Source organism: Aquarana catesbeiana, linkage group LG10 (genome assembly GCF_042186555.1).
Source record: "Aquarana catesbeiana isolate 2022-GZ linkage group LG10, ASM4218655v1, whole genome shotgun sequence".
NCBI lineage: Eukaryota > Metazoa > Chordata > Amphibia > Anura > Ranidae > Aquarana > Aquarana catesbeiana.
Genome location: NC_133333.1, coordinates 82698221 through 82725864, shown reverse-complemented (window position 1 = coordinate 82725864; position 27644 = coordinate 82698221). Strand labels below are relative to the sequence as shown.

The 27644-nt window shown below is 39.7% G+C and overlaps 1 protein-coding gene across 2 annotated transcripts in view; it reads left to right on the top strand.

Moving 5' to 3' along the window:
• FLT3LG (fms related receptor tyrosine kinase 3 ligand) overlaps window positions 1-27644 on the top strand; it is a 711034-nt gene that overhangs the window by 134168 nt on the left and 549222 nt on the right. For both annotated transcript variants that reach the window (XM_073602343.1, XM_073602338.1), the window contains exon 2: window positions 18621-18725. In XM_073602343.1, the coding sequence (XP_073458444.1) occupies window positions 18711-18725 (15 nt within the window). In that variant the 5' untranslated portion in view covers window positions 18621-18710. The remainder of the gene's footprint in view (window positions 1-18620; window positions 18726-27644) is intronic.

The following is a 27644-nucleotide window of genomic DNA, read 5'->3' as shown; positions in this document are numbered from 1 at the left end:
TGCTTGCAAATCCTCAATCTATGTACTCACATAAAAAAGTTAAAAACCAAGCATAAACTAGTAATGTTACGGCTGTAGTGTTGAATAATGGTCATGGCGGACCCGGGATGCAGTGTTAACCTCACCCTTATCCCCTTGTTGGATCCTCAGCAGCGCGAGGAGATTGCCGCCGACCCCCGAATTACACAAACAGCTCAGCACAACACGTCACAAGTGAATCTTGGATGATAGGTTGCCGAACAGCCCCGCCTCCGACATGTTTCGGCACGTTTGACTTCTTCACAGAATTGGCTGTACGGCACGGCAACCCTCCCTTTTATGTCCAAGTGAAACTAGAGCGCATGCGTGCATTCCATGTCCCCGTAAGCACATTACAACGGGTTCTTATACGCAAAAAACTCTGAAATACATTAAATGAACACATAATACAAAATTGGAAATGGTTTAACAACATTGTGCCATTTGGGCTTCTACAACCCTAAAGCCCACCCCATAAGAAATGCAGTAGTAACCACAAATAGTGTATCAATGGGGAAAATCTACTTCGCACTAGATAAACGTTTTAATCGCAGTATTCAATGATAAAACAACATTGTATAGACTGTAGTGTTTAACCTACAGCCAAGATTAAATAGCATATACCGTTTGAATAGCGGTATTGAAAGATAAAATAACTTTGTATAGACTGAATTGTTTAGCCTGCAGCCAAGATTAAACTTGACCTAAAATACTACTGAGCCTAATAAGAGAAGAGAAAGAAATAAAAAAATAAAAATGAAAATAAAAATAAACGTAAAATAAATAAATAAATGAATAAAAGTAAAATTAAATAAAACTAAAACTGAAAATAAAAATGAAAATAAAATAAAATAAAAAAGACAAAATAAATATATATAGAAAAAATATATAAAATTTTTTTTTTTATAAAAAAGTATTGCTTTTCACTGACAACATCATGAACAGGTGATGTGACAAATCTCACAGTCCAACTGAATATATAAAAAGTATTTTCAATAGGGAATATAAAAAAATTACCAATAGGAAATATATAAAAAAGTTAATTTTCAAAATTATCCATTTTTAATATTCCATTTTTTTGAAACAGGTTTTCCGGAAATAGAAGTGCTCAATCTTCAAAAATTATTAATAAAGCAATTTAAGTCCAATTCTATGTTTAATCCTTTCGGATGGAGGCTTTTTAAAAGAAAGATCCATTTGGTTTCTGTCTGTGAAAGATCTCTGACCCGATTGGAACCCCTCCATGACGGGGAGACATGATCAACACAGCAGAATTGGAGCAAAGATGGGTCCTGTTGGTGTTTTTCTTTGAAATGTAGGGACACACTGTGATATTTGTAGCCATTTTTTATGTTGGTTATGTGCTCTGACACCCGGACTTTTAGTTGTCGTTTGGTTCTTCCCACATAATATAATCCGCATGGGAACCAGAGCAGATAAACCACATAAGATGAATTACAGGTCATAAATTTGTCAATCTCAAATGTTTCATTGTCAATATTAGACACATTAGTAGTTCCCCTATTGATTGTACTGACAGTTCTACAGCAGATGCATTTTTTACAGGAAAAAAAGCCATTCAAATTTATTTTTAGGCCTAATTCATTTGGTGGATCTAAAATCTAATTCACAATATGACCACCAAAATTTGGAGCCCTCCTATAAATATACTTCGGACTACCAAGTGTCTGTCTCTACATAGAATATACCAGTATTTTTTAAAAATATTTTCTATTTCTTTATATTGATAATGGAAACTGGAAATGAATCCTATTTGGTGAGAGTCATTAGTCACCTGATTATTCCTCTTAACAAGGCATTGGTCCCTTGGTATATTCGCAACCTCAAGTATAGTATTATTCAACATGGTCTCACTATAACCCTTTTGTATAAATTTTTCTTTAAGCATATCAGCCTGTGCTAAGTAATCAGTGAGTTCTGTGCAGTTCCGCCTTACTCTTAGCATTTGGCCTTTTCGAAAATTAAAAAATTAACTTTTTCATATATTTCTTATTGGTAATTTTTTTATATTCCCTATTGAAAATACTTTTTATATATTCAGTTGGACTGTGAGATTTGTCACATCACCTGTTCATGGTGTTGTCAGTGAAAAGCAATACTTTTTTATAAAAAATAATTTTTATATATTTTTTCTATATGAATTTATTTTGTCTTTTTTATTTTTATTTTTATGTTATTTTATTTTAATTTTTATTTTCAGTTTAAGTTTTATTTAATTTTACTTTTATTTTTATTTTTTTCATTTTTTTACTTTTATTTTTAATTTTATTTTTTTTTTATTTCTTTCTCTTCTCTTATTAGGCTCAGTAGTATTTAGGTCAAGTTTAATCTTGGCTGCAGGCTAAACAATTCAGTCTATACAAAGTCATTTTATCTTTCAATACCGCTATTCAAACGGTATATGCTATTTAATCTTGGCTGTAGGTTAAACACTACACTCTATACAATGTTGTTTTATCATTGAATACCGCGATTCAAACGTTTATCTAGTGCGAAGTAGAATTTCCCCATTGATACACTATATGTGGTTACTACTGCATTTCTTATGGGGTGGGCTTTAGGGTTGTAGAAGCCCAAATGGCACAATGTTGTTAAACCATTTCCAACTTTGTATTATGTGTTCATTTAATGTATTTCAGAGTTTTTTGCGTATAAGAACCCGTTGTATTGTGCTTATGGGGACACGGCATGCACGCATGCGCTGTAGTTTCACTTGGACATAAAAGGGAGGGTTGCCGTGCCGTACAGCCAGTTCTGTGAAGAAGTCAAACGTGCCGAAACATGTCGAAGGCGGGGCTGTACGGCAACCTATCATCCAAGATTCACTTGTGACGTGTTGTGCTGAGCTGTTTGTGTAATTCGGGGGTCGGCGGAAATCTCCTCGCGCTGCTGAGGATCCAACAAGGGGATAAGGGTGAGGTTAACACTGCATCCCGGGTCCGCCACGACCATTATTTAACACTACAGCCGTAACATTACTCGTTTATGCTTGGTTTTTAACTTTTTTATGTGAGTACATTGATTGAGGATTTGCAAGCATTTTTTAATAAATGTTTATACGTTATCACACTATGGGAGGTATTATCATTTCTTTCATGTGGTTATGATGGATGAGCGCTGCTGACTGATGGACACCTTCTGCTGCAATACAGTCTCATTTGCTTTGGTTAGGCTCAGGGTGGCTCTATTCCTGTTTATTGGCCGAGCATGAGAGTGCAAGGCATATATTTCCGGTGAGTGTGGCTCCATAAGAGTGGATCACAGTCACGGATGGTGTGGTGGAAGATAATTTACTGCATGAAAAGTTTTTTTCATCCACTTTACTGGCACTAAAACATTCTACATGGACTTGGTTTCATCCATTTTTATCTTTAGTTCTTTTTTGTTACAATTTTTTATCACTGACTTTTTATGAACTATTGTCACTATTCGTATGTTTAATTAATTATTTATTTTTATGCCACTATGTGATTACTTTGATCCCCACTTGCAAAGGGGAGAGTTTATCGGATTACCACTATTTATACACATTTTTCTACTATTAGCAAAGAGAAGGTCAACACTTTCCCTGTTTATAGACTCACTTTCACTCCTTTGTATTTGCTACTTAGCGCCACTACTTCTATTGAAGATTGTTCACTTTATTCAAATTATTTTTACACTAATTGGCAGCTGTAAATATCACTATTTATTAGTATTAATATTTTTTAGTTTGTCCATAAGCGCAGTGAGGGGTCATATTGGTGCCTTGTTGCGCGGCACTTGAACACCGTTATTTAGTACATTATATTTTTTTACCACTTGCAGCTATGGAGGCCCTCCACTTTCTGTCTAACAGACAGATGAACCCAGAATGTATTTTTTAATCTAATCAGGAAATGACAAAGTGTGATGAGGATTATACAGCAATGTTGAAATCATTGGAATATCAGTTAGAAAAACAGCTCAAAAAAAACATTATGAAAGAGAAAGTTTGATTTTCCAGAAGCTTAAGGTGGGAAGTGTCACCCCAGGATGGTTTAACTGAACAAGTTTATATGGACGAATGGCTGGAGTTCTTTAATAAGGCTGGAAGAGAACTCCAGGGCCTAGTTCTAAAAAGGGAACGATTGAAAATGAATAAACTCAATGAGAGCATTAATTTGCTACATACTAAATTGGAACCCATTAAGGAATCCAATCAATATAAAGATTTTAACACTAATATCAAGAAAAAATTAGAGAAGGTCGACAGAGACACCCAAAGAAAAAAAAGTGAAGAAATATCATAGAGACTCTACTGATTTCAAAACTCACAACATTTATTTATGGCAGAGCACTCATGCAGCCATTCAGGAGATTATTGAAAGCAGACGTGATAACGGAGCGAGTGCAGACACGCCCCCAAAAAGAAAACCCCCAATTAAGACCAAAGGGAAAACCATTACACCAGAGAATCGTCATAGGAGCACTGCTGAGGGCCATGGGGAATATTATTGGGAAACCCAGAAGTATAAGGGGGGCTATAGAACCCCCAGTCGCCACCAAAATGTCAATCAATATGGGGAAAACCATATGACCCCTAAATATAGACAAGAGAGCCAGGACAGGTATCCTCATGACACATATACTCCTTACCCACAGAGATATCAATACCCTGCAAATCATTCCCACCCAAAATAGATACTCACCCTTAACCCATGAAAATTATAATGGACACTACCAGCAGAGGGACTCTTTTTTAGAACCATGGGGGAACAGAGGGAGAGGAGGGGGCACCCCACGAGGGAATCCGTACCCCAGGAACCCGCGAGGGGGGGAGGAATCCAACCCCTTATCACAAAACTGGGGATACCACCTCCCATCACACCAACAGAGACAGAATATCCCCCCGAAGAGAAGCAGGGGTTGCAGGGCAGGGAGAAGAAAACAATCTCAAAAAAAGTATGAGAGCAACCTAGACACGGGAATTTTCAATTTAAGTCAGGTAGAACTGAACCCCAATGTAATGAATATTCTAAATCAGGGCCTTAAGTGTGCACCCAGGAAAACAATGAATAAATTTGATGTGTATATAGACACACACAAATTTATTCGAACGTTAACTCTGAAGAAATATTTTTTGGGCCACCCGACAGACATGTCTAATAAAGTGACTGTTTCTACAGAAAGGGTTGACAGTGGCCTAAAGAACAAATCTATTTTTAATCCTCAGGTATCTAACAACCATTATATTGAGGTCTTCAAAAACCTTGTACTTAAAGATATTGAGGAATTGCCCCTAAAAAAACGTGTAAACCCTCAACATATTAAAGAAGTAATAAAGTCCTTGGAGGTTAAACGCAATATCATTATTCGTCCAGCGGACAAAGGGGGAGGGGTGATGGTTATGGATAAGTCTTTTTATCATCAACAATTACTTGATCTTCTGGGGGACCAGGTCACATATAAGAAACTACGATCAGACCCCACTAACTCATATAAAGAACAACTTGATTTACTGGTTGAGTGGGGGTTTAGGAACAATGCTCTGAACCCGAAAGAAAGAAAATATTTGAAACCTAGTGTATGCAGGATACCTGTAATCTATACATTACCAAAAATTTATAAATGTACAGAAAATCCTCCAGCACGCCCAATTGTTAACGGCATAGGCTCGGTGACTGCTAGACTTGGTGAATACCTAGATAAGTTTCTCCAACCCAGTGTCACCGCTACCAAAGCATATCTTAGAGACACCACAGATATTTTACGACTGTTGGACCAAATCCAGATAGACCCCTCGGCTGAAACTTATTTAGTGACAGCCGATGTCCGGTCACTTTATACCATCATACAACATGATGATGTCCTCCTGGCACTTAATTGGGCCTTAAGTAAACGGGATGATATCCCACATATACAAAAGAGTTTTCTGGGGAAGGCACTTGATTTCTGCATGGCACATAATTATTTTTGGTACCATGACCATTTCTATTCCCAGCAGGTTGGCGTGGCTATGGGAGCTAAATTTGCTCCCAGCCTCGCCGACCTGTTTATGGCAGAATGGGAATATTGCCATGTGTTTAACCAGCATAGGCCTCAATTAAAATTATATCAGAGATTCATTGATGATCTCCTGTTTATATTGGAAGGATCTGAGAAATCCGTCATCCAATTTTTACAACATCTCAATAATAACATGAACAACATTGTGTTAGACCAGGTTATTAGTGATTCGCAGGTAAATTTTCTGGATCTAACATGAACTGTGTACATCGAGCTATAAAAGGGGCACAGAAGTATATATACATAAGTAATGTGTTGAAAAAGCGCTTGGATATTGCTGACGCGTTTCAACCCCATCGGGTCTTCTTTAGAGGAAATGCATGCGCTGCAGGAGAATTTTGTACACATGAAACAATGTTACCAATATGGTTATATATACACTTGTAAATAATAAGCACAGTTATATATGATAAAACTATTTGAGCATAATTACCCAAGGGTGTGCGTATAGCTGTATCTTCTGAGCTTGTGATTTTAGAAGTCGCCTCTACCATCAGAATTCAACACCAAGGCCCCACGGTCCGCCACCACCCCCTGGGGGGGGGGGGGGAAGCTTGAGCAACAGCTGTGCGACTTATGATGGCTTACACGTTAGGAAGAACCCCCACACCTGGTGAGGGGCATGTGGATCAGCAGCACCTGCGATCTAAACACCAAGCAACGGCATAAGTAGAAGCATGTAGAGGTTTTTTAGAAAATTTGTATCGATCAATGATAGGAGTATCAGGGTATTTTAACATTTCTCTACAGGCTGGTGGGTCTAAATTGTATCAGAGTAAAGATCTTTATATATTTTAGTCAAGGTTTTTGAAGCAGGTGTGTGAACATTGCGTTAAAAGAAAAAAAAAAATAAAGAATATATATACAGACCAGTTGAGGAGATGGAAGGGAGTAAAGAGGGAACAAGGAAGAAAAGAAGGAAGGGGGAAGAGAGGGGAGGGAGGGGAGGGGGGGGAAGAGGGGGAGGGAAAGGGGGGGGGGGGAGGGGGGGGAGGTGGAAAGAGGGAACCCCAGGGTGGGAATGAAAGTGGGGGAGGAAGGGACATGAAAAGAGGGGCAAGGATGGGAAAACAATTAGGGGACCAGGGGGAAAGAGGAAAAAAAGGGGGGGGGGGAGAGCAGGGGAGAAACAAAGAAAAAACAGGGAAAAGAAAAAGAAAAGGGAAGAAGGTATCCTAGGCCTAAGGTATAGATGGGGAAAGAAAAAGGAAAGGAAGAAAGGATAGAAAAAGAAAAGAAAGAAAAGGATGGTCAGAGGTGAACAGGAGGAGAGGAAAGGGTTAAATGGATGGGGGAGGCTAAAGGAAAAATGTGTGAACAGGTGCTATGGCTGGAAGAAATTGTGATATAGTATAAAGAGACTACTAAAAAGGAAACAGTTGGGAATATCGTGCAAATAAGTGAGAAATGAAAAAAGGAATATAGTGCAAGTAAGTGATAGGAGGGTGATAGAGGAAAATTATAACAGTGTGTGAGGGTAAAAATATGGTAAGTGAGAAATTGTAAAAGTGTTTAGAATGTGAATCTGAGATTTACCTCTAAGTGCCAAACATACGGCAGTGCCCCATGTGCAAAAAACAATCTAGGAAGTTGCACCAAAGAGGATATCATGGCTGTGTATAAAATTGTGTGGTGTGGGGGTTCTTCCTAACGTGTAAGCCATCGTAAGTCGCACAGCTGTTGCTCAAGCTTCCCCCCCCCCAGGGGGTGGAGGCGGACCGCGGGGCCTTGTTGTTGAATTCTGATGGTAGAGGCGACTTCTAAAATCGCAAGCTCAGAAGATACAGCTATACGCACACCCTTGGGTAATTATGCTCAAAAAGTTTTATCATATATAACTGTGCTCATTATTTACAAGTGTATATATAACCATATTGGTAACATTGTTTCATGTATACAAAATTCTCCTGCAGCGCATGCATTCCCTCTGAAGAAGACCCGATGGGGTCGAAACGCGTCAACAATATCCAAGCGCTTTTTCAACACATTACTTATGTATATATACTTCTGTGCCCCTTTTATAGCTCGATGTACACAGTTCATGTTTTTACTCCAATGTTTCATGCATTAATAAAGTCACTTTTTATACCATACAACATCTTCATTGTTGTCTGCTGCCTCCAAAGCCCCTTTACCTTCTGGGGGTAATTCCTATTTTTATGATTTTGGGGTGGGCAGCCTCTCCTTTTCCCAGGTGTCTCCCCTCTTTTTGAATTTTTTGGATCTAACCATCAAGAAATCCGTCAGGAAAAAAGAGAGATGCAGCTCACAAACACTCTTGTTCTGGAATGACACCTCCCTAGTAAGAACTGGTTCCAGGTGCTGGCTTTGCTGGGTTGCAATGAAATGAGAAGAAATCCTGGATAGCCGCACTCTGGGATAAGGACATCTTTATTTAGGTAAAATCCAACAATACAGGCAAATGCAGAGAAGTACAGGGTGGTAGACTGCTAACGCGTTTCACATCATTTGGATGCTTATTCATAGCTAAAGAGGGATAGTAATAGTGTGGTATAAATAGAAAAGTAAAAAAATAAAAGAGGGAGGGTGGAGTATGAATGCCGGTTGAACAACCAATTACTGCGCTACATAGCTGACCCACCCTCTCAGTGTAATTAAAAAGATAATGATCCCATTATAAAAACCCACACCTGCAAAATGAGGAGAGAAAGCATCCATTAATAACCAAAAGAGTGTATATAAAGAAAAATATACAGACAAAACTACCATGCCAATGTGGATCATGTAAATAACTGAAAAAAGAAAAAGAAAAGCTGGTATTGGATGCCAAATCCCTCCACAGCAGGTGGAGCCGCAACAATGGAACAATTTAGAGTAGTGGGGAGTGCCAAAGTGTGTTAAACCATAAAGCCGTTTAACTGCAGGGTACCTCACTCACACATATACAAAACCAAAAATCAAAAAATACAAAAAATATATAAACCTGAACAAAATATACATAAATGTGTGACAGCGCGATCCCGACATAGTATACATAGGCACTCCAAAGCACTCACACAACCCAAGAGAAGGAAATGTACATAAACAGTTAAATGGAATAAATATAAATTACTATAAGATCAAAGTATATGCATATTAAACGTAAGGTCAAAGTGTATGTACATTAAAGATGAGATCAAAAATATATGCACATTGAAACAACTCCTCCGATCATACTTGACAGCTTGTATTATATAGACAAAAGAGTTGACAAAAATATATGCAGTAAGAAATAGATCTGAAATGGGTCGCCAACTACTCGAAGACATGGTTACAAATGTATCAAACATGTAGCATCGCATCCAAAACACTAGTGTCATATAAGTCTTTGCTTCCTGAAAGGAAAAACAGAAAAACAATCAGAGACATGGAAATGGATTAGATGCCAGATGAACCAAGAAAAAGTAAATATCCATTGTTATTAGTGTTAAACTCTCATAATAATAATATCATGTTAGCTGTGCAGTTAATCATGAAAAGGTATGATCAACCGCACAGGAAACATAAAAGACCCCAACAAGAGAACTAAAGCGAAGAACCGAAAAAACTACTAGATGAGTGCAGTTTCCGCATAAACCAACGTGATGGCAGACTATGCTACAACAAATATACGGAGACCATGAGTCTCACTTCATATGCAGAAATAAGTTGAGTGAAACAAAAACACAAAAGAAAATAATGACAGGCAAACACAGATATTATTGAGTAACTGTAGAATCGGCATCAAACAGAGCCTAGACCTACATCCTACACAAAAGGACCCAAAAGGAGAACAAAGGAAAAATTAAATCCTAAGGCGGCCTTGCTGCATAATACCATGCAATTAGAGACTCCCAGAGTCTCACTTCACGTGCTGCAGAACGCCACGGCTCACTGTAAAAATTCCATAAATTTGAATTGGAACTAACAAAAATGAAACCGAAAGGCGAAAGAGACAGAATGGTCTGTAAAACAGCCTTACTGCATTATGCCGTGCATTCGAGGACTGAAAGAGTCTCACTTAAGTGCTGCAGTATATCACAGTTTGCTATAGAAAATGAGACTATAGCTTAATATATCTGGCTATTTGAGGCTAGTGCAGTATGCCATACTCTGATTAAAAAATAAAAAATCATAACAATTGTAACAGATATAGTCCATAATTTCTGTAAGGATTAAGCAAGCAAAAACCAAGTGGAAACTACCGTAAAAAATGTGTATAATAAAGGCAGAAAGGCAGGAACACTGAGAGGATTAGAAAAGGAACAACCTCATAGCATTCTGCCGTGAACCAGGAGACGTGAGAGTCTCACTCAAACTGCTGAAAAATGCTGCTACTCGCTATGGCATGAAACTAAGGCCTAAAAAGTCTAGATTTGGGAATTAAATTTCTAATCTACCAGTAGTGAAGAACATGTATGTATTTGGGAATTAGATTTCTAATCTGCCAGTGGTGAAAAATATATATATGATATATGATGGTGCAAATATCTATGAAACATTGTAAGTTGTAGGCAGAGCATAAACAAACTAATGCATCTTCCTAATGGTAAAAAATTATTAGAAAGGCTAATTTATATTTATTGAATCCCAAGTATGGGACTACTGAGGATGTGAGTGACAGAAACTACAGGTAAAGTCTTTTCTGTGAGACCGCAGAATGCGCGTGGGATCATTCATAAAAATGTGACACATCCCACTCGAAATTGAGCCAGAGGGGTCGTCTAGTGTTGAGAGAAAAGATCCATTGGACTTCGCGTCTGCATAAAATTCTAAATTTGTCACCCCCCCTCGGTGGTGTCCTAATTTTGTCTATGCCTTGTATAACAAGGCAAGACTAGTCCTTTTGATGGACTTCATTCCAGTGACGTGCAACGTTTGTGGCATGATTTTTGTAAATATCATAGAGATGATCATACAACCGGTCTTTCAACCTGCGCGTAGTTCTCCCTACATATTGGATGGAACATATAGTGCATGTAATGACGTATATTACGTAACGTGTGTTGCAATTGACAAAGGGATTAATTTTATGGGACTTTCCTGTGGACATTGATATCACCATGTCCCCACCCTTAATAAATGAACAATAATTGCAGTTACGAGCACCACACTTAAATGTGCCCTGGAATGATAACCAATTATTGGATTTATTTTTGCTGGAAAAAAGGCTGGGTGACAGAAGGTTACCAAGGGATGGTGCTTTTCTAGAGACACTACGAATACCCTTAGCTAAAACTTTGGAATAGATGGAACCATTAGACAGGACCGGAAGATACTTAGTAACAATTTTTTGTATCTTGTGGAATTCCACACTATAGGGTGTGGAAAAGGTGGGAATAAAATATAGTCCCTTGTGGGACCTACGGCCCTCCCTATCCTTAATCTTGTACACAAGGAGTTGGTGACAGGGTGTCTTTTTGGCTATGGACAGACCTTTATTAATGGGAGCTGGAGAATATCCTCTGTCCATGAACCTAGAAGACATGAAGATGACCTCTCTATCAAAGTCACTCTCCCTACCTTCATGATTAACCGCACAGCTAACATGATATTATTATTATGAGAGTTTAACACTAATAACAATGGATATTTACTTTTCCGTGGTTCATCTGGCGTCTAATCCATTTCCATGTCTCTGTTTGTTTTTTACTGTTTTTTCCTTGCAGGAAGCAAAGACTTATTTGACACTAGTGTTTTGGATGCGATGCTACATGTTTGATACATTTGTAACCATGTCTTCGAGTAGTTGGCGACCCATTTCAGATCTATTTCTTACTGCATATATTTTTGTCAACTCTTTTGTCTATATAATACAAGTTGTCAAGTATGATCGGAGGAGTTGTTTCAATGTGCATATATTTTTGATCTCATGTTTAATGTACATACACTTTGACCTTACGTTTAAAATGCATATACTTTGATCTTATAGTAATTTATATTTATTCCATTTAACTGTTTATGTACATTTCCTTCTCTTGGGTTGTGTGAGTGCTTTGGAGTGCCTATGTATACTATGTCGGGATCGCGCTGTCACACATTTATGTATATTTTGTTCAGGTTTATATATTTTTTGTATTTTTTTGATTTTTGGTTTTGTATATGTGTGAGTGAGGTACCCTGCAGTCACACGGCTTTATGGTTTAACACTCTTTGGCACTCCCTACTACTCTAAATTGTTCCATTGTTGCGGCTCCACCTGCTGTGGAGGGATTTGGCATCCAATACCAGCCTTTCTTTTTCTTTTTTCAGTTATTTACATGAGTCTGTGCCGATCCACATTGGCATGGTAGTTTTGCCTGTATATTTTTCTTTATATACACTCTTTTGGTTATTAATGGATGCTTTCTCTCCTCATTTTGCAGGTGTGGGTTTTTATAATGGGATCATTATCTTTTTAATTACACTGAGAGGGTGGGTCGGCTATGTAGCGCGGTGATTGGATGTTCAACCGGCATTCATACTCCACCCTCCCTCTTTTATTTTTTTACTTTTCTATTTATACAACACTATTACTATTCCTCTTTAGCTAAGAATAAGCATCCAAATGATGTGAAACGCGTTAGAGGTCTACCACCCTGTACTTCTCTGCATTTGCCTGTATTGTTGGATTTTACCTAAATAAAGATGTCCTTATCCCAGAGTGTGGCTATCCAGGATTTCTTCTCATTTCATATCAAGAAATCTAGACTAGACTAGACTTATCACTAAAGTATTCCTAAAACCAACAGACAGGAATAGCTATTTGTCTATTAGAAGTGGTCATCACCCGGCCTGGATCAGGAATATTCCGAAAGGCCAAATGCTAAGAGTAAGGCGGAACTGCACAGAACTGACTGATTACTTAGCACAGGCTGATATGCTTAAAGAAAAATTTATACAAAAGGGTTATAGGGAGACCATGTTGAATAATACTATACTTGAGGTCGCGAATATACCAAGGGATCAATGCCTTGTTAAGAGGAATAATCAGGTGACTAATGAATCTCACCAAATAGAATTAATTTCCAGTTTTCATTATCAATATAAGGAAATAGAATATACCAATATTTTTTTAAAATATTTTCTATGTAGAGACAGACAATTGGGCGAGATTTTACCCAATAGTCCGAAGTATATTTATAGGAGGGCTCCGAATTTTGGTGATCATATTGTGAAGAAGATTTTAGATCCACCAAATGAATTAGGCCTAAAAATAAATTTGAATGGCTTTTTTTCCTGTAAAAAATGCATCTGCTGTAGAACTGTCAGTACAATCAATAGGGGAACTACTAATGTGTCTAATATTGACAATGAAACATTTGAGATTGACAAATTTATGACCTGTAATTCATCTTATGTGGTTTATCTGCTCTGGTGCCCATGCGGATTATATTATGTGGGAAGAACCAAACGACAACTAAAAGTCCGGGTGTCAGAGCACATAACCAACATAAAAAATGGCTACAAATATCACAGTGTGTCCCTACATTTCAAAGAAAAACACCAACAGGACCCATCTTTGCTCCAATTCTGCTGTGTTGATCATGTCTCCCCGTCATGGAGGGGTTCCAATCGGGTCAGAGATCTTTCACAGACAGAAACCAAATGGATATTTCTTTTAAAAAGCCTCCATCCGAGAGGATTAAACATAGAATTGGACTTAAATTGCTTTATTAATAATTTTTGAAGATTGAGCACTTCTATTTCCGGAAAACCTGTTTCAAAAAAATGGAATATTAAAAATGGATAATTTTGAAAATTAACTTTTTTTATATATTTCCTATTGGTAATTTTTTTATATTCCCTATTGAAAATACTTTTTATATTTTCAGTTGGACTGTGAGATTTGTCACATCACCTGTTCATGGTGTTGTCAGTGAAAAGCAATACTTTTTTATAAAAAATAATTTTTATATATTTTTTCTATATAAATTTATTTTGTCTTTTTTATTTTTATTTTTTTTATTTATTTATTTTTTTATTTTTACTTTTATTTTTATTTTCATTTTTATTTTTATTTTTTTATTTCTTTCTCTTCTCTTACTAGGCTCAGTAGTATTTTAGGTCAAGTTTAATCTTGGCTGCAGGCTTAACAATTCAGTCTGTACAAAGTCATTTTATCTTTCAATACTATTCAAAGTATGACCCCAGCAGAAGTCTTAGAGGACGAAACGCGTCGGATCCGTTTGTTTACCGTAACCATCACTTACTGCGCTGCCCAGCTCAATTGAGCCCAACTTTTACTGCCCATTTTTTATTATTTGTTGGATATAATTCCTTGCAATTTTTATACCAATAAATTCCTTATCGTTTTTAATGGATTTACACTATGTGGAAGTTCTTCCTTTTTTCCTTGCCCTTCCATGAGGACTGTCGATGATTAGGTGGAATTTGGCTGACGATCAAAGTGGGTCCAACAGGACACCTGGGTCCAATCTAACTTCTTCAGGGATACACCATCTTGTGGTATTTTCTGCTCTTCCAAGCCAAGTCCACCATTAGGATCCGAATCTGATTCACTCCACCACTTGATCTACTCCACCGTTTGACGGTACAAGCCTTTCTGACTCACCGCCAATGGCCTGTGAGTCCACCCTTTCTGGTAAAGGCATTTTATATTTATCTGCCTGAGATTATATGGTCATGCTGGGAGAAGATATCACCCTACATACAGAGATGTCCCTAACAGTCCCATTAAAATACATATGAAGACTGGGAGCACCTACAGTGTCATACTGGCACCGTGACTAATTTTTACTTCAGAGACGGACATTTAATTCTACATGCCTACAAGTGGAATACATACTTCAGAGACGGACATTTAATTCCACATGCCTACATTTTTGATACATTCATGTATTTTAGATTTTTACTATAAGTCTGACAGACACGTAATATTGTTGAGTTTATCTCTATTTACATCCATGTTAGTTTATATACTGTGTTAATTTTTTAATTGGGTGCTTTCAGGTCATTCACAATCTGCTATTCACATTCAGCTTTGAGGTTACACTCACTATAATAGATTCACTCATCTGTTATTCATTATTAGGAGTTATACGCAGCTCATTTTTCAATATTCCTAACTATTTATTGGTATTAGCCATTCACTTATTACTCCCCTGGGGGGATACCCCTCTTCCCCTATTTATTTTTATTTTTTTGTATATTATAGGTGTCACCACTATCTATTTAGGGCATTAACCCTTTTTCACCTTATGCATTACCATCACCCACTGTGACTTTTTTGTTTTTCCCATTGATGCTCAGTATACTTTATTAGCGCCACACCTTGTTGTTTCACATATATTCACAATTAGTCAGATTGTTGTGTTGGCTGCTTTATTTCTTTCTTTTCTTATTAGGAGTTGGCGCAGCATTCTCCATACTTATTTTAATGAAATGATTGCTGGAACCGCTGAGTTTATGTTGAAAAGGACTGGTTATGAGACTGTCCATGATGATGTGAGAGTGACCCCAGATAGTAGGGCCACTGAATGTGCTTTTGACTTTACCCTGTACAGTGGGGAGGCAGGGGTTAAAGTCCAAGCTGCAACTGTGTTGATGACTAAATGTGATGTATCTAACGTCTGCCATTCCCAAGTTGGCAGTGGGCTAGGAAAGCCTGCAAAAACTAAGAATGCTGTTAACCACTTCAGCCCCGGAAGAATTTACCCCCTTTCTGACCAGAGCACTTTTTGCGATTGGGCACTGCGTCGCTTTAACTGACAATTGCGCGGTCTTGCGACGTGGCTCCCAAACAAAATTGACGTCCTTTTTTTCCCACAATGGTATTTGATCACCTCTGCGGTTTTTCTTTTTTACGCTATAAACAAAAAAATTGCGACAATTTTGAAAAAAACGCATTATTTTTTACTTTTTGCTATAATAAAACATTTATTTTCCTCAGTTTAGGCCGATACGTGTTCTACATATTTTTGGTAAAAAAAAATCGCAATAAGTTTATTGAATGGTTTGCGCAAAAGTTATAGCGTTTACAAAATAGGGGATAGTTTTATGGCATTTTTATTAGTAATTTTTTTACTAGTAATGGCGGCGATCAGCGATTTTTATTGTGACTGCAACATTATGGCGGACACATCGGACATTTTTGACACATATTTGGGACCATTGTCATTTATACAGCAATCATTGCTATAAAAATGCACTGATTCCTGTGTAAATGACACTGGGATGGGATGTGCTAGCTGTGACATGTCACTGATCTCTGCTCCCGATGACAGGGAGCAGGGATCAGTGACACTGTCACTAGGCAGAACGGGGAGATGCTTGTTTACATCAGCATCTCCCCATTCGTCCTCTCCGTGAGGCGATCGCGGGTATCCCCGCGCGAACGACTCCTCAAGCTGCTAATACTAAAAATGTGCAGGTAAATAGTGGGTTAATACAATCTGTGGATAATGTAAAGGTGTGTGAGGTTTTTGAAGTGCCACCTGAGCAAGGTGGTATATTGCAATCTGTTGTGTTAGAACATGTATTACCAAAGTCTGTAATGAGTCTTCAACTAAGCCCGTCTGTTCTTATGTGTCTCCTTGGGCGGATGGATCGGTGCTGAGGAGTACCAGTGAATGGAGCACACATATAACGGATTGGGATAGTTGGGGTAAAAATCTAATCTCCCTGATAGATCTAGCTTTTAAGCAAAAAAACAAGGTGGACACTGTTTCTGCTGTGCCAGCAGGAGGGACTGCAAAACAGCCTGTAGCTGAAGGTTTGCTGGATGATGCAGCGGTTAACCCTCGAGAGAAAGAAGGACCAGTTAAGGGCGAGCACACAGCAGAGACTTTGTCCGTGACCCACACAAGTGATGTTGACGTGGAGTGTCAAAGTGACATTTCCACGGGTAATGATCTCGAGCAGTTCATTAATGCCGAGCTTGAGAAGTTGGGTATGAGTCCAGCACCTGGCAGCGCTCTGGTAGAGCACCTGGCAGCGCTCTGGTAGAGCACCAGGCTGTGGTTGTCTCCAGCTGGGAGAGGATTCTGTTGAACCTTGCAACTTCTCAAGTCTCAGTAAGTGAGTCTCTCTGTATTCTCAGTGTCATGAAAGTCCCCAGGAAGGACTTGGGTATGACTAAAATTGAGAAGCAAATTTTGTTTGGGTACAGCATATCATGACCGCGCAAGTACCAGTTAAATCAGCGCAGTGCCAAATTGTAAAAAGTGCTCTGGTCGTTGAGCAGCCAAATCCTCCGGGGCTGAAGTGGTTAAGAAAGGGGTATCGACATTCAGGGTCTGTCATCCTTTCCTCCAATATGAACGATACTCCTCTTGCCACACCAATGGCTACCCCCTTTGCTCTTCTTGTTGTAGAATCCCTATAAAACCATGTTGGGTAATCTCTCGAGAACAGCTTTACATTGGCCTCATGAGAAATATGCGTCTCCTGAAGGAACACTACCCCAGCATTGTACTGTTTAACCTCCTTTAAGTTTTTTTTGTTGTTTTTGCTGGCGTGTTAAGCCCACGAACATTGTATGATATAAAATTTTATTGATGTTATCTTTAAACACCATACCAAAGAGAGAAGGGGTGGGTGGGCTGGGAGCGCATCAGTAATCCAAGTGTCTCTGCCCTCCAACACCTTTCACCCCGCCATCACCAATCCACCCCCAGTCCCTCTCTCGCTCCCCCAAACCTGTTCTGCTATTATTGTTCCTACTTGTTTTCTTCTGTTTCTGCTCTATTCAACTTAAACTCTGTCTCTTTTATCCCATTCTCCAAAGCCGTATTTTCTATTCAGTCTCTGGAGTGTTCTTAGTTTTGTTTATTGTTTTTGAGTCTTCCTTGCGACTCTAAGCGACTTTTGCCATTGCTCATCTTCTTTCTGTGATAAAGTTTCTTCTTCTGACCATCCTGGGATGACCGTGACTTGTAAGTCCAGTTTATTGCAAAATTCTTGTAGGTCTTCAAGAGACCTTAATTTCGTTGATCTTCCGTCCTTCTGGCCTATTAGACATGCTGGGAATCCCCAGCTGTACTTGATATTCATTGTTCGCATTTGCTCGAGTAGAGGTTTAAGGAGTCTTCGCCTAGCCAGTGTTTCTGGTGCCAGATCTGTGAAAACTTGGAGGTCCGCCCCTTCATATTTTAGTGGTGGTCTTCCTCTCATTTTCCCCCAGATTTGTGCTTTTCCTTCATATAGTTGAAATCTCACTATAACATCTCAGGGTAGATCATCTGCTATGTTTTGAGGCTTTCTCAATCTTGAGACAGTCCTCCACCGCTTTGTCCAACAGAAGGTTAAATATTTTATTAAAAATAAAAAACCCAAAACACATCAAAAATCGCATCACAAACACAACCCTTGCGTTTCTGGTGCAATTCCATTGAAGTCTTTTACATGCAAAACACGGAAATAAAGTCCCTTACCCTTTTCAAAAACGCACCGGCCACAAAATGCATAGATGTGAACGTGTACCATAGGAAACCATGTTAAATGAACTGTAGTGCATTTCTGCAAACTTCTGTAATTTTACAAAAAGACAATGACTTTAATATCACTTTAATATTCGGGCAATAGTCTAGTTTGACTATTCTAATTCTTCCTTTGTTGATTTTTTTCTCATCCAGGAATTCCTTTGTTGATTTTTCTCTCATCCATCCAGGAAGTTGGGCTCTTCTACTGTTTTCTCTTCATGCTCCCTCTCCAGCTATGAGGAGATGAAAAACGGAAATGTAAGTACCATAATTCCGAGTACTATAAATATCTCTGATGTAGCAGCAAAGCAAAACTGCAAAAATAGCTAACGCTATTGGGTCTCTGGCCCCTGGAGGTCTGGCTCTGAGGCTGATTAAAGAATCCTTTCCATAATACCCCTTTCTATAATACCTGATTTCACCAATGGAAATGTTATACTATGATGTGTTTATCAGCCACAAGACACTTTAGAACCCATGAGTTTATTTTCTGTTTGAGGTTGTGTATATAGCATGGATTTCAGTTCATAAACAGGCTAATATAAGCTGAATGTTTTTCTGGCATCTGAGTAAATTAAATAATTTCTGAAGTCACATTTAAAAAAAAAATTAAAATAAAAAATATGTTATAGTTACCTGCTCTGTGCAATGGTGTTGCACTGAGTGGCCCCAATCCTCCTCTTCTGAGGCCCCCCGCTGGTGCTGTCTGCTTCTCCTCTGCACCCTCTAGCCAAAGCAAATCACTTGCTTTGGGGGCAGAGATGCAGGCTCGATCCTGAGTCGGGCTGTGTGCTTCTATAGTCACACACAGCATGGTTCTTCCCCGCCCCCTCCCACTCCGTCCTCACCTCATGCAGTGATCACATGCGAGTGATAGGCCATGGAGTGGGTGTGATTAGCTGTGGGAGCTGGCAGCCTCCCATTGTTTTTAATGGGGCTTCCTCTCATAGCTCTAATTTTTAAGGTAATATCTGGGTTTGCAAAGTCATTTGTTGCGCACAAAGTGGATTTACTTTGTATATCGTTTGTGGTGATTGAAGAATATACTTATGTGTTTTTGTTCCTGGAGTTCGGCTTTAACTTCTTTCTATAACTGCATAATCTAAAATAGTGAACTATAAGGGCCCATTCACACCAGATGCAGTGGGATGCATTTTTGACTCCACTCCAACCACAGTTGGAGACAGTCCAAAATCCAGGTTATGCTATGGGCACAGTTCACACTATTGCATTGCACTGCAATGCAGTTAAAAAAAAAAGTACAGCAAGCTGCAATTTTTGCACTGCAAATGCACAGAAATGCACGAAAATGCACTGCAACACAGTGCAGTACACATGGGAGTCCAAAGAAGAAAGGCAGAAGTGACTTCAAAGGAAATGCAAGCTTAGGAAGAATGCACAACAAATGCATGCAAATTGCGCATAGAAAAATCCTGTGTTAAATGCACATCGCTACACATGCAAAACTGCACAGTAAACGTGCAGTTTCTGGTGTGAATACACCTTAAGGCTCATTAATACCAGGTGCATTGGGGCACGCTGACAGCTCTTTCCAGCATACCTCCCCACACGTAGAAAAGGCAAAATACTTTGTTTCCTGACCTTGTGGAAAGTGGAAAAATAGCATTGGACCCCTAAGGTTATCTTAGTGGTATTGCTATTCTAAAGTATTTATTTTGATATAAATAATCTGGTTTCTTGGTAGGCAACTTCTACACCCCAGAGGATCTCTATGGTCCCCATGGCTTGTAGTGTAATGTTACAAAAATGGAAACTGAAGCACCACACCACTGCTAAAAGGTTCAGATACAACTTTAATAGAAAAAAAGTTAGGCAGTCGATCAAAAAAGTAGCCAATGCATTTGGGGGTGCAAAAACACCCCCTTCATCGAAGTTTGATTGACTTTTTTATTGGAATGAAATTATATCTTGACCTTTTAGCAGTGGTGTGGCTTCAATTTAAATTTTTGTTTCCTATGCTGTCTTTGCTATGGTGTGTGCTGAAAAAGGTCCTGCAAGTAGTACTTTTTTTTTTTTTTTAGCACAGCAGGTTACGACATGAACCATTGCATTGCAGTGCTGCTGTGATGAATAGAACTGTATTAAATGTCGCTTACATACCGTAGTTACATAGCTGGTAAGGTGTGTGTGTGTGACTACTGTTTTCCATATCCATGTGTTCGCTAAGAATCACATTTAAAAGTTTTTCACCTTATCTACACCCTTTGTTGATACCAATAGCTGTGGAAGGAAGTACCACATCCTTACCCCTCTAGAAGTAAAAAACCCCTTATGCAGTTTAATGAACCTTCTGCAATTTAATGAACAACTTCATTGTGTGGCTGTGTCTTGTTTAGAAAGCCAAGATTAAAAACGTTTCCTCCCAAAGCGAGAGTCACCATTTAAGTATTTGTATATCTCGCATATGCGAGTGTAAAGCTTCATTTTATTTTTTGTAATACATGTGCTATTATTATTATTTATTATTATTATTATTATTCATGATTTCTATAGCGCTAACAGTTTGCGCAGCGCTTTTTTTTTTTTTTTTTGTCCAATGGTTTTTATTGAATTTTTTTAGAAAGAACAACGCAGAGAAGTAAACAAAATATGTCATACATTCGGGTATGAGAAAGAAGATCATTTGTACTACATCTTATGCCATGCTTGATTAACAATGGTGAAAAAACAGTATTAACACTATTTTTGGGAGCAGACTGTATCGGGGGGGGGGGGGTCCCCGTCTCACCCCAGTTACAAATCACTTTCTTCACTACTTTCTACATCATATTTTTAAGGCAGAGTCTGACATATTAATATTGGGGATTTCTCTTCATGAGTTTGCGACCTCTATCTGTAAAGCATTGAGGAATTCTATTCTATATTCATTAGGATCTGAGGCCACCATTCGGTCCTAATATCAAGTGGAGACTCATCCTACTATATACAGTATGTGGGGTTTCAGCTTATGTTTCTCAAAATTCAGTAAGTAGAGATTTGGGTATGACTATCGTTAATTGCTGTCAGTGTGGTTTGGTTAGAAGTATGTGTGATTGTACGTTAGCTTGGGTGTACACTTATGTTAGGGATGTGCAGGTAAGAGCTTATGTAGTAGGTATTGGGATTAGAGATTGTGAGGGAGAGTAGGGGAAGGAGTGGGGCTATAAAGATAGGGGACGAATAGGGGGAAGTAACTAGAGGCTAAAGGTAGAGGGGTCTCAGAACCAGCTGGTTTCGGAATCTGGGGTATAAAGAGGAGTGATAGGGGTAGGGGTTTCTGCCTTTTCCTTCCCCTCCTGTTTTGGCATGAGTCTACAAATTTAAGAAAGGTTTTTTTTTATAGTCGTCCGTTCTGAAATATTGCCAGCAGGATCAGGTTAACCTGTACTTGTCAGAGGTGTCACTCGATTAGTGGATGAGTTCCTCCATCCCTGTGATTCTTTGTATGCGTTTAAACTATTTTGGTATGGTTGGGGGATTAGATTATATAAGTTTGGCCACATTTACTAGATGCCTTAAAAGGGAGTGAAAGTAGTCTGATTTTGGAATGGTGGAGTGGTGTAACAGAAATTGGGCTGGAGAAAAGTCTAGTGGGGAGGTAGAGATCCGGCACGTGAGTCTGTGAACCTCTTCCCAAAATGGTTGAATTAGGGGGCATGTTTACCATATACAGTGGGGCAAAAAAGTATTTAGTCAGCCACCAATTGTGCAAGTTCTCCCACTTAAAAAGATGAGAGAGGCCTGTAATTGTCATCATAGGTATACCTCAACTATGAAATTCAAAATGTGGAAACAAATCTAGAGAATCACATTGTCTGATTTTTAAAAGAATTTATTTGCAAATTATGGTGGAAAATAAGTATTTGGTCAATATCAAAAGTTCATCTCAATACTTTTTTATATATATAAAAAGCAAGAAGTCGTGCTAATCAATGAGTAATATAAATTGATGGGCATAAACTAAGATACTGAGTGACAGAAATAGCCCATAACACAAATTGATAACAGAAATAAATGACAAAAAAATAGAACTAAGGTGCATCTACCAGCACACATCTATTGTGCATCAAATGTGCGAGTGCAAATGCTACATAGATATAAAAACGTGACAAAAAGAGTCCAAATAGCAAAGGTCCATAAGTAAATTGGGAAAACAAAAGTCAATCCATAAGTGAAAAAATTGAATCCATATTATGAAAAATAAACCATCAAAAAATCAAAATAGTGAATGCCAGTCCACAGTGATATATAGTGAGGTTCCACACTGAAGTGATAGATGCAATATATAGATCTCCTCCACCACTGAAAAGTACTGCCACTTACCAGAAATCGGTAGTCCCTTATTACAGGGGACCACACTGGGCGAATGGCTGTAACCCCAGCCCGGGATCTCCCTGGCAAGCACTGGACTCCAAAGTGTCAGCGGGAGTAGTCAGCAGAAGAGTCGATACGAAAATCGGTGGTTCCTTATTACAGGGGACCACATTGGGCGAATGGCTGTAACCCCAGCGCGGGATCTCCCTGGCAAGCACTGGACTCCAAAGCATCAGCGGGAGTAGTCAGCAGAAGAGTCGATACGTGACATAGCACACTGCAGGTCTTTTTACTCCTCCAGTGTCCCTTCGAGGTGTAGTATAACACTTTTTAGTTGCAGCTTCCTTTGTTTTTTATTTTATAGCGCAGTATCCATATATTTATTTACATTGTTATATATCCCTTGTTGGCAAGGACAGAGGTCAAACGTTTTCTGTAAGTCTTCACAAGGTTGCCACACACTGTTGCTGGTATGTTGGCCCATTCCTCCATGCAGATCTCCTCTAGAGCAGTGATGTTTTTGGGCTCTCGCTGGGCAACACGGACTTTCAACTCCCCCCAAAGGTTTTCTATGGGGTTGAGATCTGGAGACTGGCTAGGCCACTCCAGGACCTTGAAATGCTTCTTACAAAGCCACTCCTCCGTTGCCCGGGCGGTGTGTTTGGGATCATTGTCATGCTGAAAGACCCAGCCGCGTTTCATCTTCAATGCCCTTGCTGATGGGAGGAGGTTTGCACTCAAAATCTCATGATACATGGCCCCATTCATTCTTTCATGTACATGGATCAGTCGTCCTGTTCCCTTTGCAGAGAAACAGCCCTAAAGCATGATGTTGCCACCCCCATGCTTCACAGTAGGTATGGTGTTCTTTGGTTGCAACTCAGCATTCTCTCTCCTCCAAACACGACGGGTTGTGTTTCTACCAAACAGTTCTACTTTGGTTTCATCTGGCCATAAGACATTCTCCCAATCCTCTTCTGGATCATTCAAATGCTCTCTAGCAAACCTCAGACGGGCCCGGACATGTACTGACTTAAGCAGGGGGACACGTCTGGCACTGCAGGATCTGCGTCCCTGGTGGCGTAGTGTGTTACTGATGGTAGCCTTTGTTACGTTGGTCCCAGCTCTCTGCAGGTCATTCACTAGGTCCCCCCGTGTGGTTCTGGGATTTTTGCTCACCGTTCTTGTGATGATTTTGACCCCATGGGCTGAGATCTTGCGTGGCGCCCCAGATCGAGGGAGATTATCAGTGGTCTTGTATGTCTTCCATTTTTTAAGTATTGCTCCCACAGTTGATTTCTTCACACCAAGCTGCTTGCCTATTGCAGATTCAGCCTTCCCAGCCTGGTGCAGGTCTACAATTTTGTTTCTGGTTATCCTTCGACAGCTCTTTGGTCTTCACCATAGTGGAGTTTGGAGTGTGACTGTTTGAGGTTGTGGACAGGTGTCTTTTATACTGATAACAAGTTCAAACAGGTGCCATTAATACAGGTAATGAGTGGAGGACAGAGGAGCCTCTTAAAGAAGCAGATACAGGTCTGTGAGAGCCAGAAATCTTGCTTGTTTGTAGGTGACCAAATACTTATTTTCCACGATAATTTGCAAATAAATTCTTTCAAAAATCAGATAATGTGATTGTCTGGATTTGACTCCACATTTTGTCTCTCGTAGTTGAGGTATACCTATGATGACAGTTACAGGCCTCTCTCCTCTTTTTAAGTGGGAGAACTTGCACAATTGGTGGCTGACTAAATACTTTTTTGGCCCACTGTATGTAATAGTGAACCCAACTCCTCATTACATTGCCAGCATTGGGGGGGGGGGGGGGGGGCAGTAGGGGTGAATGTATGTAGTCTTAGGGGTGTTCTATACCATCTGGAGAGAATTTTGTAGCCTTTTTTTGCGTTAGAACATTGCACAGAACCTTTGTGAATGTATGTGTACATCTTTTCCCAATCATCTTCTGAGAGATTTATAGATAGGTCTTGTTCCCATTTGCGATTCGTTAAGATTTGGGTTCATGGTCAGCGAACAACAAGGAGTAAATGCCTGAGATCAGATGCCTTAGCAGTTCAGTTTTAAGTCAGATTGCTACAAATGGTGTGTGTTGTCGGGACCATGCGGGAAAGGATTGGGGGCTGCGTAGAAAGTGTCTGATTTGGCGCATGTCCAGAACGGAAAAGAATGTTTGTGGTTCGGGACATCAAGCGTGTAAGGATAGGAGATTATCTTTGTCAAAGAAATGTTCTGCTTGGACTGTAGGATGTGGCCAGTTGTCCTTGAGAAAAGGCTCTTCCATGCCTAAGGGGAAAGCCGGGTTGTGGCGAAGTGGTGTAAGTGGGCCTGGGGAGGATGACCAGTTCTACTTGCGGCAGGCTTCTTAAAAAGCCAGTAGTGTTGTCCCTATGAAGGGGTGTGTTTTACAGGATGGAGAGGCGTGGCTGTGATCTATCTAGGGAATTTGGGGGAGATGTGTGTGGGATATGGCCTTCTCCAGTAGGACCCAAGCTTTCACATGAGGGTGGATGTTCCAGTCCACCACCCTCATTAGTTGACAGGCCTGGTAGTATTTTTTGATGTCAAACCTGCATTTATTCTATATTGCACAGCCCACCAAGCTCAAACTAAAATTTTACTTTTGGGTGGACTGATTTTTATTTTTACTAATCCTAAATTTTAGAAACGGTTAATTTGCTAATTTCTGCGAGTTTAACCTTTTTTTTTTTTTTTTTTAAACGGAAGTGAGCTGTGGGGCTCAGGCCGGCCATACATGGTTCGTTCCTGGGCCGGTTCAGCAGGAACTGGCCAAGATTCAAACCAATAATGGGCAGGATGAATGTACCAAATTGATCAATCAACTTGGGTACAACCAGCCTGCCAGATTCTCTTGAGATTATCGGTAGCGGCTGCTACAGCAGCCAGCGTTAATTACTGTCTTCTCCCGGTGGGAGCGGCTTCCCCTGCCCGCACCCCCGTCGGGAGAAGACAATGGCCTGGCAGGAGGGATTCCCGCATCAACACTGTTTGTGTTGATGAGGAATCTAGTTATTTTCTTTACTGCAACCCTGGGTTGCAGGAAAGAAATTCAATCTGTGTATGGCCGGCCTTAATCTTTACTGAAGCAGTGCAAAGTCTGATTGTCATTGATAATTGCTTTTTCAAAGGCTGATATCCACTTGGTATTGTTCCTGGAAAACCAAGCAATGTATGCTTGTTTCTGGAAAAACAAGCAACTAGCATGTTTTGGTAGATCATAAGCTCAATATTAGCATGCAATGCCAAGCTGCGGTTTCCAAAGCGAGCAAAGTCCTTTCTTGTATTAAGAGAGGTATGGACTCAAGAGAGAGATATCATTTTGTCCCTGTACAAATCATTAGTAGGGCCTCATCTGGAATATGCAGTTCAGTTTTGGGCACCAGTTCTCAAAAAGGATATCGGGGAACTGGAGAAAGTGCAGAGAAGGGCAACCAAACTGATAAGAGGTATGGAGGAGCTCAGCTATGAAGAAAGATTAGAGGAACTGAATTTGTTCACTCTTGAGAAGAGGAGATTAATGCCGCGTACACACGACCGGACTTTCCGTCAGAAAGGGTCCGACGGAATCATTCCGTTGGACATTCCGATCATGTGGGCTTCATCGGACCTTTTTTTTTGAAAATTCTGACGGACCTAGAAATAAAATATGTTTCAAATATTTCCGACGGACTCAATTCCTATCGAGAAAACCGTTTGTCTGTATGCTAGTCCGACGGACCAAAAACGAAGCGCGGGCAGCTATTGGCTACTGGCTATTGAATTTCTTTTTTCTAGTCCCGTCGTACGTCATCACGTTCTAAGCGATTGGACTTTGGTGTGATCGTGTGTAGGCAAGTCCGTTTTAGCGGAACTCCATCGGAAAGACCGTCAGAGTCTACTCTGACGGAAAGTCCGCATGTGTGTATGCGGCATTAGGGGGGATATGATCAACATGTATAAATATATAAGGGGTCCATATAGTGAACTTGGTGTTGAGTTATTCACTTTACAGTCAACACTGAGGACAAGGGGGCACTCTTTACGTCTAGAGGAAAAGAACTTTCATCTCCAAATACGGAAAGGTTTCTTCACAGTAAGAACTGTGAAAATGTGGAATAGACTCCCTCCAGAGGTGGTTCTGGCCAGCTCAGTAAATTGCTTTAAGAAAGGCCTGGATTCTTTCCTAAATGTACATAATATAACTGGGTACTAACATTTATAGGTAAAGTTGATCCAGGGAAAATCCGATTGCCTCTCTGGGATCAGGAAGGAATTGTTTCCCCTGCTGTAGCAAATTGGACCCTGCTTTTCTGGGGGGTTTTTGGCCTTCCTCTGGATCAACTGTGGGTATAGGATTGGGTATATGGAATTGTATGATTTTATATATATATATATATATATATATATATATATATATATATATATATATATATATATAAAAAATATTGTGGCAGAGTGTTGCCCTGCCAGGGTCTAGAAGGAGGATGTGACCCAGAATTCTCAACCAGACAGGTTGAGGGGCTCCAGGAAACTTGTAACATGAAGAGGAAACTGGCTTTGGAACCTGGAGCCCAGGGATTTCTGAGAGATCCGGTGGGATGAAATCCCCAGTCCTGGGTCCTGATTTTGAAAACAGCCAGCATACTGATTGGTCAGGTGTGTGCTGGGCTTTTAGTAGTAACCTGACCATAGTTCTGGGCTCCACCCCGGCAGATAGGAAGTCTGAGTACCAGGAGTCAGGCGGGTTCCACGTGGGAGCCAGTGCAGCAAGAGGCTGTTAGCTATATGCACCAAGGTGGTTGGTGAAACTGTCTGTAGGAGACAGACAAGGGCCTGTAGCGTAAGGCC